This window comes from Panulirus ornatus, chromosome 72, assembly GCF_036320965.1.
Source record: "Panulirus ornatus isolate Po-2019 chromosome 72, ASM3632096v1, whole genome shotgun sequence".
Taxonomy (NCBI): domain Eukaryota; kingdom Metazoa; phylum Arthropoda; class Malacostraca; order Decapoda; family Palinuridae; genus Panulirus; species Panulirus ornatus.
Genome location: NC_092295.1, coordinates 13,209,912 through 13,225,493, shown reverse-complemented (window position 1 = coordinate 13,225,493; position 15,582 = coordinate 13,209,912). Strand labels below are relative to the sequence as shown.

General features: G+C 41.6%; 1 protein-coding gene across 5 annotated transcripts in view; it reads left to right on the top strand.

Moving 5' to 3' along the window:
* LOC139748025 (uncharacterized) overlaps positions 1-15,582 on the top strand; it is a 74,199-nt gene that overhangs the window by 22,391 nt on the left and 36,226 nt on the right. For all 5 annotated transcript variants that reach the window (XM_071660568.1, XM_071660569.1, XM_071660572.1 and 2 more), the window contains 2 exons: positions 11,554-11,675; positions 12,414-12,606. In XM_071660568.1, the coding sequence (XP_071516669.1) occupies positions 11,554-11,675; positions 12,414-12,606 (315 nt within the window). The remainder of the gene's footprint in view (positions 1-11,553; positions 11,676-12,413; positions 12,607-15,582) is intronic.

The window sequence follows — 15,582 nt, the reverse complement described above, 5'->3', positions numbered from 1 at the left end:
CCCGCGTTTGCGAGGTAGCGCAAGGAAACAGACGAAAGAAATGGCCCAACCCACCCCCCTACACATGTATATACATACACGTCCACATACACAAATATACATTGCCATACATCTCAATGTACACATATATATACACACACAGACACATACATATATACCCATGCACACAATTCACACTGTCTGCCTTTATTCATTCCCATTACCACCTCGCCACACATGGAGTAACATCCCCCTCCCCCTTCATGTGTGCGAGGCAGCGCTAGGAAAAGACAACAAAGGCCCCATTCGTTCACACTCAGTCTCTAGCTGTCATGCAATAATGATCGAAACCACAACTCCCTTTCCGCATCCAGGCCCCACAGAACTTTCCATGGTTTACCCCAGACTCTTCACATGCCCTGGTTCAATCCATTGACAGCACTTCGACCCCGGTATACCACATCGATCCAATTCACTCTATTCCTTGCCCGCCTTTCACCCTCCTGCATGTTCAGGCCCCGATCACTCAAAATCCTTTTCACTCCATCTTTCCACCTCCAATTTGGTCTCCCACTTCTCCTCGTTCCCTCCACCTCCGCCACATATATCCTCTTGGTCAATCTTTCCTCACTCATTCTCTCCATGTGCCCAAACCATTTCAAAACACCCTTTTTATTTCCACACATCTCTCTTACCCTTACATTACTTACTCGATCAAACCACCTCACACCACACATTGTCCTCAAACATCTCATTTCCAGCACATCCACCCTCCTGCGCACAACTCTATCCATAGCCCATGCCTCGCAACCATACAACATTGTTGGAACCACTATTCCTTCAAACATACCCATTTTTGCTTTCCGAGATAATGTTCTCGACTTCCACACATTCTTGAAGGCTCCCAGGATTTTCGCCCCCTCCCCCACCGTATGATCCACTTCCGTTTCCATGGTTCCATCTGCTGCTAGATCCACTCCCAGATATCTAAAACAATTTACTTCCTCCAGTTTTTCTCCATTCAAACTTACCTCCCAGTTGACGACCCTCAACCCTACTGTACCTAATAACCTTGCTCTTATTCACATTTACTCTAAACTTTCTTCTTTCACACACTTTACCAAACTCCGTCACCAGCTTCTGCAGTTTCTCACATGAATCAGCCACCAGCGATGTATCATCAGCGAACAACAACTGACTCAGTTACCAAGCTCTCTCATCCCCGACAGACTTCATATTTGCCCCTCTTTCCAAAACTCTTGCATTCACCTCCCTAACAACCCCATCCATAAACAAATTAAACAACCATGGAGACATCACACACCCCTGCCGCAAACCTACATTCACTGAGAACCAATCACTTTCCTCTCTTCTTACACGTACACATGCCTTACATCCTCGATAATAACTTTTCACTGCTTCTTACAACTTGCCTCCCACACCATATATTCTTAATACCTTCCACAGAGCATCTCTATCAACTCTATCATATGCCTTCTCCAGATCCATAAATGCTACATACAAATCCATTTGCTTTTCTAAGTATTTCTCACATACATTCTTCAAAGCAAACACCTGATCCACACATCCTCTACCACTTCTGAAACCACACTGCTCTCCCCAATCTGATGCTCTGTACATGCCTTCACCCTCTCAATCAATACCCTCCCATATAATTTACCGGAATACTCAACAAACTTATACCTCTGTAATTTGAGCACTCACTCTTATCCCCTTTGCCTTTGTACAATGGCACCATGCACGCATTCCTCCAATCCTCAGGCACCTCACCATGAATCATACATACATTAAATAACTTTACCAACCAGTCAACAATACAGTCACCCCCTTTTTTAATAAATTCCACTGCAATACCATCCAAATCCGCTGCCTTGCCGGCTTTCATCTTCCGCAAAGCTTTTACTACCTCTTCTCTGTTTACCAAATCATTTTCCCTAACCCTCTCACTTTGCACACCTTCTCGACTAAAACACCCTATATCTACCACTCTATCATCAAACACATTCAACAAACCTTCAAAATACTCACTCCATCTCCTTCTCACATCACCACTACTTGTTTTCACCTCCCATTTGCCCCGTTCACTGAAGTTCCCATTTGTTCCCTTGTCTTACGCACTTTATTTACCTCCTTCCAAAACATCTTTTTATTCTCCCTAAAATTCAATGATACTCTCACACCACAACTCTCATTTGCCCTCTTCTTCACCTCTTGCATCTTTATCTTGACCTCCTACCTCTTTCTTTTGTACATCTCCCACTCATTTGCATTATTTCCCTGTAAAAATCGTCCAAATGCCTCTCTCTTCTCTTTTACTAATAATCTTACTTCTTCATCCCACCACTCACTACCCTTTCTAATCAACCTACCTCCCACACTTCTCATGCCACAAGCATCTTTTGCGCAAGCCATCACTGCTTCCCTAAATACATCCCATTCCTCCCCCACTCCCCTTACCTCCTTTGTTGTCACCTTTTTCCATTCTGTACTCAGTCTCTCCTGGTACTTCCTCCCTTATCCCTGGGGATAGGGGAGAAAGAATACTTCCCACGTATTCCCTCTGTGTCGTAGAAGGCGACAAAAAGGGGAGGGAGCGGGGGGCTGGAAATCCTCCCCTCTTGTTTTTTTTTTTCTTTAATTTTCCAAAAGAAGGAACAGAGAAGGGGGCCAGGTGAGGATATTCCCTCAGAGGCCCAGTCCTCTGTTCTTAACGCTACCTTGCCAACACGGGAAATGGCGAATAGTTTGAAAGAAAAGAATATATATATATATATATATATATATATATATATATATATATATATATATATATATATATATATATATATATATATATGTATATATATATATATATATAAGTATATATATATATATTATATTATTTCTTTTATTATACTTTGTCGCTGTCTCCCGCGTTTGCGAGGTAGCGCAAGGAAACAGACGAAAGAAATGGCGCCCCCCCCCCCCATACACATGTATATACATACGTCCACACACGCAAATATACATACCTACACAGCTTTCCATGGTTTACCCCAGACGCTTCACATGCCTTGATTCAATCCACTGACAGCACGTCAACCCCGGTATACCACATCGCTCCAATTCACTCTATTCCTTGCCCTCCTTTCACCCTCCTGCATGTTCAGGCCCCGATCACACAAAATCTTTTTCACTCCATCTTTCCACCTCCAATTTGGTCTCCCTCTTCTCCTCGTTCCCTCCACCTCCGACACATATATCCTCTTGGTCAATCTTTCCTCACTCATTTTCTCCATGTGCCCAAACCACTTCAAAACACTCTCTTCTGCTCTCTCAACCACGCTCTTTTTATTTCCACACATCTCTCTTACCCTTACGTTACTCACTCGATCAAACCACCTCACACCACACATTGTCCTCAAACATCTCATTTCCAGCACATCCATCCTCCTGCGCACAAGTCTATCCATAGCCCACGCCTCGCAACCATACAACATTGTTGGAACCACTATTCCTTCAAACATACCCATTTTTGCTTTCCGAGATAATGTTCTCGACTTCCACACATTCTTCAAGGCTCCCAGAATTTTCGCCCCCTCCCCCACCCTATGATCCACTTCCGCTTCCATGGTTCCATCCGCTGCCAGATCCACTCCCAGATATCTAAAACACTTCACTTCCTCCAGTTTTTCTCCATTCAAACTCACCTCCCAATTGACTTGACCCTCAACCCTACTGTACCTAATAACCTTGCTCTTATTCACATTTACTCTTAACTTTCTTCTTCCACACACTTTACCAAACTCAGTCACCAGCTTCTGCAGTTTCTCACATGAATCAGCCACCAGCGCTGTATCATCAGCGAACAACAACTGACTCACTTCCCAAGCTCTCTCATCCCCAACAGACTTCATATATATATATATATATATATATATATATATATATATATATATATATATATATATATATATATATATATATATATATATATATATATATATTATCCCTGGGGATAGGGGATTAAGAATACTTCCCACGTATTCCCTGCGTGTCGTAGAAGGCGACTAAAAGGGGAGGGAGCGGGGGGCTGGAAATCCTCCCCTCTCGTTTTTTTTTTTTTTTTCCAAAAGAAGGAACAGAGGGGGCCAGGTGAGGATATTCCAAAAAAGGCCCAGTCCTCTGTTCTTAACGCTACCTCGCTAACGCGGGAAATGGCAAATAGTTTAAAAGAAAAAAAGAAAGATATATATATATATATATATATATATATATATATATATATATATATATATATATATGTAAGGCATGTGTACGTGTAGGAAGAGAGGAAAGTGATTGGTTCTCAGTGAATGTAGGTTTGCGGCAGGGGTGTGTGATGTCTCCATGGTTGTTTAATTTGTTTATGGATGGGGTTGTTAGGGAGGTAAATGCAAGAGTCCTGGAAAGAGGGGCAAGTATGAAGTCTGTTGGGGATGAGAGAGCTTGGGAAGTGAGTCAGTTGTTGTTCGCTGATGATACAGCGCTGGTGGCTGATTCATGTGAGAAACTGCAGAAGCTGGTGACTGAGTTTGGTAAAGTGTGTGGAAGAAGAAAGTTAAGAGTAAATGTGAATAAGAGCAAGGTTATTAGGTAATGTAGGGGTGAGGATCATGTCAATTGGGAGGTGAGTTTGAATGGAGAAAAACTGGAGGAAGTGAAGTGTTTTAGATATCTGGGAGTGGATCTGTCAGCGGATGGAACCATGGAAGCGGAAGTGGATCATACGGTGGGGGAGGGGGCGAAAATTTTGGGAGCCTTGAAAAATGTGTGGAAGTCGAGAACATTATCTCGGAAAGCAAAAATGGGTATGTTTGAAGGAATAGTGGTTCCAACAATGTTGTATGGTTGCGAGGCGTGGGCTATGGATAGAGATGTGCGCAGGAGGATGGATGTGCTGGAAATGAGATGTTTGAGGACAATGTGTGGTGTGAGGTGGTTTGATCGAGTAAGTAACGTAAGGGTAAGAGAGATGTGTGGAAATAAAAAGAGCGTGGTTGAGAGAGCAGAAGAGGGTGTTTTGAAATGGTTTGGGCACATGGAGAGAATGAGTGAGGAAAGATTGACCAAGAGGATATATGTGTCGGAGGTGGAGGGAACGAGGAGAAGAGGGAGACCAAATTGGAGGTGGAAAGATGGAGTGAAAAAGATTTTGTGTGATCGGGGCCTGAACATGCAGGAGGGTGAAAGGAGGGCAAGGAATAGAGTGAATTGGAGCGATGTGGTATACAGGGGTTGACGTGCTGTCAGTGGATTGAATCAAGGCATGTGAAGCGTCTGGGGTAAACCATGGAAAGCTGTGTAGGTATGTATATTTGCGTGTGTGGACGTATGTACATGTGTATGGGGGGGGGGGGGTTGGGCCATTTCTCTCGTCTGTTTCCTTGCGCTACCTCGCAAACGCGGGAGACAGCGACAAAGTATAAAAAAAAAAAAAAAATATATATATATGTCTAGCTTGATCTGTCTTAGGTCCTTTTCTTTTGTAACCCTCCTCTGGGCGGCGTGAATGCCTTCTGTTACTTTTTTTCCTCACGTGTCGTAGAAGGCGACTAAAGAGGACTGGAGCGGGGGGTTGGAAACCCTCCCCCCCTTATATTTTAACTTTCTAAAAGGGGAAACAGGAGTCACGCGGGGAGTGCTCATCCTCCTCGAAAGCTAAGATTTGGGTGTCTAAATGTGTGTGGATGTAACCAAGATGAGAAAAAAGGAGAGAATGGTAGTATGTTTGAGGAAAGGAACCTGGATGTTTTGGCAGTGAGTGAAACGAAGCTCAAGGGTAAAGGGGAAGAGTGGTTTGGGAATGTCTTGGCAGTAAAGTCAGGGGTTAGTGAGAGGATAAGAGCAAGGGAAGGAGTAGCACTACTCCTAAAACAGGAGTGGTGGAAGTATGAGATAGAGTGTAAGAAAGTAAACTCTAGATTGATATGGGTAAAACTGAAAGTTGATGGAGAGAGATGGGTGATTATTGGTGCATATGCACCTGGGCATGAGAAAAAAGATCATGAGAGGCAAGTGTTTTGAGAGCAGCTGAGTGAGTGTGTTAGAGTTTTGATGCACGAGACCGGGTTATAGTGATGGGTGATTTGAATGCAAAGGTGAGTAATGTGGCAGTTGAGGGAATAATTGGTGTACATGGGGTGTTCAGTGCTGTAAATGGAAATGGTGAAGATCTTGTAGATTTATATGCTGATAAAGGACTGGTGATTGGGAATGCCTGGCTTAAAAAGAGAGATGTGCATAAGTATACTTATGTAAGTAGGAGATATGGCCAGAGAGCGTTATTGGATTAAGTGTTAATTGATAGGCGCGCGAAAGAGAGACTTTTGGATGTTAATGTGCTGAGAGGTGCAACTGGAGGGATGTCTGATCATTATCTTGTGGAGACTAAGGTGAAGATCTGTAGGGGTTTTCAGAAAAGAAGAGAGAATGTTGGGGTGAAAAGAGTGATGAGAGTAAGTGACCTTGGGAAGAAGACTTGTGTCAGGAAGTACCAGGAGAGACTGAGTACAGAATGGAGAAAGGTGAGAACAAAGAAGGTAAGGGGAGTGGGGGAGGAATGGGATGTATCTAGGGAAGCGGTGATGGCTTGCGCAAAAGATGCTTGTGGCATGAGAAGCGTGGGAGGTGGGCAGATTAGAAAGGGTAGTGAGTGGTGGGATGAAGAAGTAAGATTATTAGTGAAAGAGAAGAGAGAGGCATTTGGACGATTTTTACAGGGAAATAATGCAAATGAGTGGGAGATGTACAAAAGAAAGAGGCAGGAGGTCAAGATAAAGATGCAAGAGGTGAAGAAGAGGGCAAATGAGAGTTGTGGTTTGAGAGTATCATTGAATTTTAGGGAGAATAAAAAGATGTTTTGGAAGAAGATAAATAAAGTGCGTAAGACAAGGGAACAAATGGGAACTTCAGTGAAGTGGGTAAATGGGGAGGTGATAGCAAGTAGTGGTGATGTGAGAAGGAGATAGAGTGAGTATTTTGAAGGTTTGTTGAATGAGTTTGATGATAGAGTGTCAGATATAGGGTGTTTTGGTCGAGGTGATGTGCAAAGTGAGAGGGTTAGGGAAAATGATTTGGTAAACAGAGAAGAGGTAGTAAAAGCTTTGCGGAAGATGAAAGCCGGCAAGGCAGCGGGTTTGGATGGTATTGCAGTGGAATTCATTAAAAAAAGAGGGTGACTGTACTGTTGACTGGTCGGTAAGGTTATGTAATGTATGTATGATTCATGGTGAGGTGCCTGAGGATTGGCGGAATGCTTGCATAGTGTCATTGTACAAAGGCAAAGGGGATAGAAGTGAGTGCTCAAATTACAGAGGTATAAGTTTGTTGAAGTGGTAGAGGATGTGTGGATCAGGTGTTTGCTTTGAAGAATGTATGTGAGAAATACTTAGAAAAGCAAATGGATTTGTATGTAGCATTTATGGATCTGGAGAAGGCATATGATAGAGTTGATAGAGATGCTCTGTGGAAGGTATTAAGAATTTATGGTGTGGGAGGCAAGTTGTTAGAAGCAGTGAAAAGTTTTTATCGAGGATGTAAGGCATGTGTAGGTGTAGGAAGAGAGGAAAGTGATTGGTTCTCAGTGAATGTAGGTTTGCGGTAGGGGTATGTGATGTCTCCATGGTTGTTTAATTTGTTTATGGATGGGGTTGTTAGGGAGGTGAATGCAAGAGTTTTGGAAAGAGGGGCCAAAATGAAGTCTGTTGTGGATGAGAGAGCTTGGGAAGTGAGTCAGTTGTTGTTCGCTGATGATACAGCGCTGGTGGCTGATTCATGTGAGAAACTGCAAAAGCTGGTGACTGAGTTTGGTAAAGTGTGTGAAAGAAGAAACTTTAGAGTAAATGTGAATAAGAGCAAGGTTATTAGGTACAGTAGGGTTGAGGGTCAAGTCAATTGGGAGGTAAGTTTGAATGGAGAAAAACTGGAGGAAGTAAAGTGTTTTAGATATCTGGGAGTGGATCTGGCAGCGGAGGGAACCATGGAAGCGGAAGTGAATCATAGGGTGGGGGAGGTGGCGAAAATCCTGGGAGTCTTGAAGAATGTGTGGAAGTCGAGAACAGTATCTCGGAAAGCAAAAATGGGTATGTTTGAAGGAATAGTGGTTCCAACAATGTTGTATGGTTGCGAGGCGTGGGCTATGGATAAAGTTTTGCGCAGGAGGGTGGATGTGCTGGAAATGAGATGTTTGAGGACAATATGTGGTGTGAGGTTGTTTGATCGAGTAAGTAATGTAAGGGTAAGAGAGATGTGTGGAAATAAAAAGGGCGTGGTTGATAGAGCAGAAGAGGGTGTTTTGAAATGGTTTGGGCACATGGAGAGAATGAGTGAGGAAAGATTGACCAAGAGGATAAATGTGTCGGAGGTGGAGGGAACGAGGAGAAGTGGGAGACCAAATTGGAGGTGGAAAGATGGAGTGAAAAAGATTTTGAGTGATCGGGGCCTGAACATGCAGGAGGGTGAAAGGCGTGCAAGGAATAGAGTGAATTGGATCGATGTGGTATACCGGAGTTGACGTGCTGTCAGTGGATTGAATCAGGGCATGTGAAGCGTTTGGGGTAAACCATGGAAAGCTGTGTGTGGCCTGGATGTGGAAAGGGAGCTGTGGTTTCGGGCTTTATTGCATGACAGGTAGAGACTGAGTGTGAACGAATGAGGCCTTTGTTGTCCTTTTCTAGCGCTACCCCGCACACATGAGGGGGAAGGGGGATGGTATTCCATGTGTGGCGAGGTGGCGATGGGAATGAATAAAGGCAGACAGTGTGAATTGTGTGCATGGGTATATATGTATGTGAAGGCATGTACAGAGCATCAGATTTTGGAAGAGCAGTGTGGTTTCAGAAGTGGTAGAGGATGTGTGGATCAGGGGTGTTTGCTTTGAAGAACGTATGTGAGAAATACTTAGAAAAGCAAATGAATTTGTATGTAGCATTTATGCATCTGGAGAAGGCATATTACAGAGTTGATAGAGATGCTCTGTGGAAGGTATTAAGTATATATGGTGTGGGAGGCAAGTTGTTAGAAGCAGTGAAAAGTTTTTATCGAGGATGTAAGGCATGTGTACGTATAGGAAAAGAGGAAAGTGATTGGTTCTCAGTGTATCTTGGTCTGCGGCAGGGGTGCGTGATGTCTCCATGGTTGTTTAATTTGTTTATTGATGGAGTTGTTAGGGAGGTGAATGCAAGAGTTTTGGAAAGAGGGGCAGATATGCAGTCTGTTGAGAGCTTGGGAAGTGAGTCAGTTGTTGTTCGCTGATGATACAGCGCTGGTGGCTGATTCGGGTGAAAAACTGCAGAAGCTGGTGACTGAATTTGGTAAAGTGTATGAAAGAAGAAAGCTGAGAGTAAATGTGAATAAGAGCAAGGTTATTAGGTATAGTAGGGTTGAGGGACAAGTCAATTGGGAGGTAAGTTTGAATGGAGGAAAAAGAGGAGGAAGTGAAGTGCTTTGGATATCTGGGAGTGGATTTGGCAGTGGATGGAACCATGGAAGCGGAAGTGACTCATTGGATGGGGGATGGGGGAAAGTTCTTGGAGCGTTGAAGAATGTTTGGAAGTCGAGAACGTTATCTTGGAAAGCAAAAATGGGTATGTTTGAAGGGTTAGTGGTTCCAACAATGATATATGGTTAAGAGTCTTGGGCTATAGATAACATTGTGCGGAGGAGGGTGGATGTGCTGGAAATGAAATGTTTGAGCACAATATGTGGTGTGAGGTGGTTTGATCGAGTAAGGGTTAGAGAGATGTATGGTAATAAAAAGAGTTTGGTTGAGAGAGCAAAAGAGGGTGTATTGAAATGGTTTGATCACATGGAGAGAATGAGTGAGGAAAGATTGACAAAGAGGATATATGTGTCAGAGGCGGAGGGAACGAGAAGTGGGAGACTAAGTGGAAGTGGAAGGAAGGAATGAAAAAGATTTTGAGCGATCGGGGCCTGAACATGCAGGAGGGTGAAAGGAGAGCAAGAAATAGAGTGAATTGGAACGATGTGGTGTACTGGGGTCGACGTGCTGTTAGTGAATTGAATCAGGGTATGTGAAGCGTCTGGAGCAAACCATGGAAATCTTGTGGGGCCTGGATGTAGTAAGGGAGCTGTGGTTTCGGTGCAGTATTACATGACAGCTAGAGACTGAGTGTGAGCGAATGTGGCCTTTGTTGTCTTTTCCTAGCGCTACCTCGCGCACATTAGGGGGAGGGGGTTGTCATTTCATGTGTGGCGGGGTGGCGACGGAAATGAATAAAGGCAGCAAGTATGAATTATGTACATGTGTATATATGAATATATCTGTGTATGTATATATATGTATACGTTGAAGTTTAGGTAAGTCTATATGTGCGTGTGTGGACGTGTTTGTATATACATGTGTATATGGGTAGGCTGAGCCATTCTTTTATCTGTTTCCTTGTGCTACCTCGCTAACGTGGAAGACAGCGACAAAGTATAATAAGATAAATATAAAAATATGAAAAATGAAATACGAAGTTCTAGGCGCTTTAGTAAAGGTGATCCCCTTCGTTAGGCAGGAAAGGTGACCGTATAAGGCAGGGGTCAGGTCATGGGTCAGGTCAATGCTGACGATTCTTCTAGTTATGAAGAGATGTAATCTTTACGAGCCTGGATGGCTGTTCAAATTATTGTGAAAGCTGTGTATAATAATACAAGTTGCTATGATATTCACAACCACAAGTGAAGAAGGAGATACGATCTTGTGTGTGTGTGTTTTACTAGTCATTAAGTTGGCTGAAGTTTCGTATATGCTGGAGTAGAGCACTTGACTATTTTCCAATACGGACGATATATTGATGCTGCTTTACTCGTAAGTTCTTTTCCACTTTGTCTGAAATGAACTTTGTTGCACTTTCAACAGAGATAGTGGTAGGGACATCCGTGAAAATTTTCAGGCGAGTTTTGGATGAGAAGTCTTCTCTCTGTGCTGATGTTGTTAATGGAAAATTGATAATACATTCCTCAGGTAACTGGAGCAAACTTAAGAACGTTGTTGTAATCCGTCAATTATAAAGGGTTTTTAGTATAAGATTCCTTGGCCTTTGAGTTCATGAATATCTTTCTTGAACCATACATAAACATATCAAATCAGGGTTTAAGGGTTCCACAAACATATCAAATCAGGGTTTAAGGGTTCCACAAACATATCAAATCAGGGTTTAAGGGTTCCACAAACATATCAAATCAGGGTTTAAGGGTTCCACAAACATATCAAATCAGGGTTTAAGGGTTCCACAAACATATCAAATCAGGGTTTAAGGGTTCCACAAACATATCAAATCAGGGTTTAAGGGTTCCACAAACATATCAAATCAGGGTTTAAGGGTTCCACAAACATATCAAATCAGGGTTTAAGGGTTCCACAAACATATCAAATCAAAGTCTTAGTGTTCTTCCAACACGTTGTAGTATCATATACTTCATTGCTTTGACGATCAAGAAAATCCAGGCTGCGTTGTTGTGGCTGAAGGAAAAACTCTGTCGAGGGAAGTCAAAAATAGTTTGCTTGAATTCTGCTTTTTTTCACAGGCAGATGGATTGGATCCCGCACGAAGCACTGCTTTTATTCTGTTCTCCTCTGGCACCACAGGACTGCCGAAGGGTGTCATGCTAAGTCATCGCAACTTCAATGCTTCGATGACCGTGAGAATGTAAGTAGTGAGAGGATGAAGATCAAGCGAAATATATTCAAACACTTTGTCCACACACCATCAGCAGTACAGGAAACACTGTTCGTGTACTCATTTCACACATTTTGTATCAATGTTGCACATATGTAGTTACACACACGCACACACACACACACACACACATACATACACACAAGCTCTTCATCACGTTTCCAACTGCTAATCAAGTGATGCTAATGATTTTGTTAGAGAATGTTTAGTATGATATCAGTATCTTTGCATAAAGTCTTTAGATTCGTACTTTAGAAAAACACTGACCGTAATTCTAATCTCATTTTGATGTTAGACCTTCAATAGATCGCCACAATGTGGCAAAAATACATCAAATGGCAAAGTTTAAGAAATTCTTGAGAGGAAACACTTGTCAAATTTACTTTATATTTCAAGTTGTGTGATTAGCTTTGTTACCCAGACATGTAAGTGTTACTCTTTCTCGAAATATTCTGGACGGCAAATATCTTTCGAGCGTAACCAATACCGAATTATCATATCATCCGTCATCTGCCTCAGTGAAAACACTGAACTCCTCCTCCCTATTTACGGCCAATTTCACCTCCCTTTTTGACCTGTGGGACCGTTCGAAGTATGTACCACATAGAATGGATTCCTGAAGCAGAGAGGTTAGGTAAGGTATGATAAACATCTATTTTATTCATGACTATGAAACCTTAACTGTTGTTGTTTCCTCTTTATACATAGATACTGCAAGAGCATTGATCACCCAAGAGGCATCAGTTACCTAGAGAGATATAAGGTAACATTGTTAGCGATTCCCATGTATCATATCTTCGGATTGACTGAGTCAATAGTGAACTTAGTTCTCGGAGGTAAAGCAGTCCTGATGACGAAATTCTCGCCCAAGGATTTCCTGGAAGCTATACAAACATTCAAGGTAAATGTATTTAAATGGTTTGCGTCTGAAATACGAAAATGCTCAAATGAAGTAAGAATTCCGACAGAATATTCTCTCGTCATCGACAATCCGTTTTCTTTTTTCTTCTGTATCATTTTTAATGAGCTCATGTCTTTCAATTTCATCGGTAGCCAGATTGACGCATTACCATGACAACCACATTGAAGCATTACCATGATGACCACACTGAAGCATTACCATGATAACCAGACTGAAGCATTACCATGATAACCACACTGAAGCATAACCATGATAACCACACTGAAGCATTACCATGATAACCAGACTGAAGTATTACTATGATAACCACACTGAAGCATTACCATGATAACCACACTGAAGCATTACCATGATAACCAGACTGAAGCATTACCATGATAACCAGACTGAAGCATTACCATGATAACCACACTGAGGCATAACCATGATAACCACACTGAAGCATTACCATGATAACCAGACTGAAGCATTACCATGATAACCAGACTGAAGCATTACCATGATAACCAAACTGAAACATTACCATGATAACCACATTGAAGCATTACCATGATAACCAGACTGAAGCATTACCATGATAACCACATTGAAGCATTACCATGATAACCAAACTGAATCATTACCATGATAACCAGACTGAAGCATTACCATGATAACCAAACTGAAGCATCACCATGATAACCAAACTGAAGCATTACCATGATAACCACATTGAAGCATTACCATGATAACCAAACTAAAGCATTACCATGATAACCAAACTGAAGCATTTCCATGATAACCAATCTGAAGCATTACCATGATAACCAAACTGAAGCATTACCATGATGACCAGACTGAAGCATTACCATGATAACCAAACTGAAGCATTACCATGATGACCAGACTGAAGCATTACCATGATAACCAAACTGAAACATTACCATGATAACCAAACTGAAGCATCACCAAGATAACCAAACTGAAACATTACCATGATAACCAAACTGAAGCATTACCATGATAACCAGACTGAAGCATTACCATGATAACCACACTGAAGCATTACCATGATAACCAAACTGAAGCATTACCATGATAACCAGACTGAAGCATTACCATGATAACCAAACTGAAGCATTACCATGATAACCAAACTGAAGCATTACCATGATAACCAAACTGAAGCATTACCATGATAACCAAACTGAAGCATTACCATGATAACCAAACTGAAGCATTACCATGATAACCAGACTGAAGCATTACCATGATAACCAAACTGAAGCATTACCATGATAACCACACTGAAGCATTACCATGATAACCAAACTGAAGCATTACCATGATAACCAGACTGAAGCATTACCATGATAACCAAACTGAAGCATTACCATGATAACCAAACTGAAGCATTACCATGATAACCAAACTGAAGCATTACCATGATAACCAGACTGAAGCATTACCATGATAACCACACTGAAGCATTACCATGATAACCACACTGAAGCATTACCATGATAACCAGACTGAAGCATTACCATGATAACCACATTGAAGCATTACCATGATAACCACATTGAAGCATTACCATGATAACCAGACTGAAGCATTACCATGATAACCAGACTGAAGCATTACCATGATAACCAGACTGAAGCATTACCATGATAACGAAAATGAAGCATTATCATGATAACCAGACTGAAGCATTACCATGATGACCAGACTGAAGCATTACCATGATAACCAGACTGAAGCATTACCATGATAACCAGACTGAAGCATTACCATGATAACCAAACTGAAGCATTACCATGATGACCAGACTGAAGCATTACCATGATAACCAGACTGAAGCATTACCATGATAACCAAACTGAAACATTACCATGATAACGAGAATGAAGCATTATCATGATAACCAGACTGAAGCATTACCATGTTAACCAAACTGAAGCTTAACCATGATAACCAAACTGAAACATTACCATGATAACCACATTGAAGCATTACCATGATAACCAGACTGAAGCATTACCATGATAACCACATTGAAGCATTACCATGATAACCAAACTGAAGCATTACCATCATAACCAGACTGAAGCATTACCATGATAACCAAACTGAAGCATCACCATGATAACCAAACTGAAGCATTACCATGATAACCACATTGAAGCATTACCATGATAACCAAACTAAAGTATTACCATGATAACCAAACTGAAGCATTTCCATGATAACCAAACTGAAGCATTACCATGATAACCAAACTGAAGCATTACCATTATGACCAGACTGAAGCATTACCATGATAACCAAACTGAAGCATTACCATGATGACCAGACTGAAGCATTACCATGATAACCAAACTGAAACATTACCATGATAACCAAACTGAAGCATCACCAAGATAACCAAACTGAAACATTACCATGATAACCAAACTGAAGCATTACCATGATGACCAGACTGAAGCATTACCATGATAACCAAACTGAAGCATTACCATGATAACCAAACTGAAACATTACCATGATAACCAGACTGAAGCATTACCATGATAACCAAACTGAAGCATTACCATGATAACCAAACTGAAACATTACCATGATAACCAAACTGAAGCATTACCATGATAACCAAACTGAAGCATTACCATGATAACCAAACTGAAGCATTACCATGATAACCAGACTGAAGCATTACCATGATAACCAAACTGAAGCATTACCATGATAACCAAACTGAAGCATTACCATGATAACCAAACTGAAGCATTACCATGATAACCAAACTGAAGCATTACCATGATAACCAAACTGAAACATTACCATGATAACCAGACTGAAGCATTACCATGATAACCAAACTAAAGCATTACCATGATAACCAAACTGAAACATTACCATGATAACCAAACTGAAGCATTACCATGATAACCAAACTGAAGCATTACCATGATA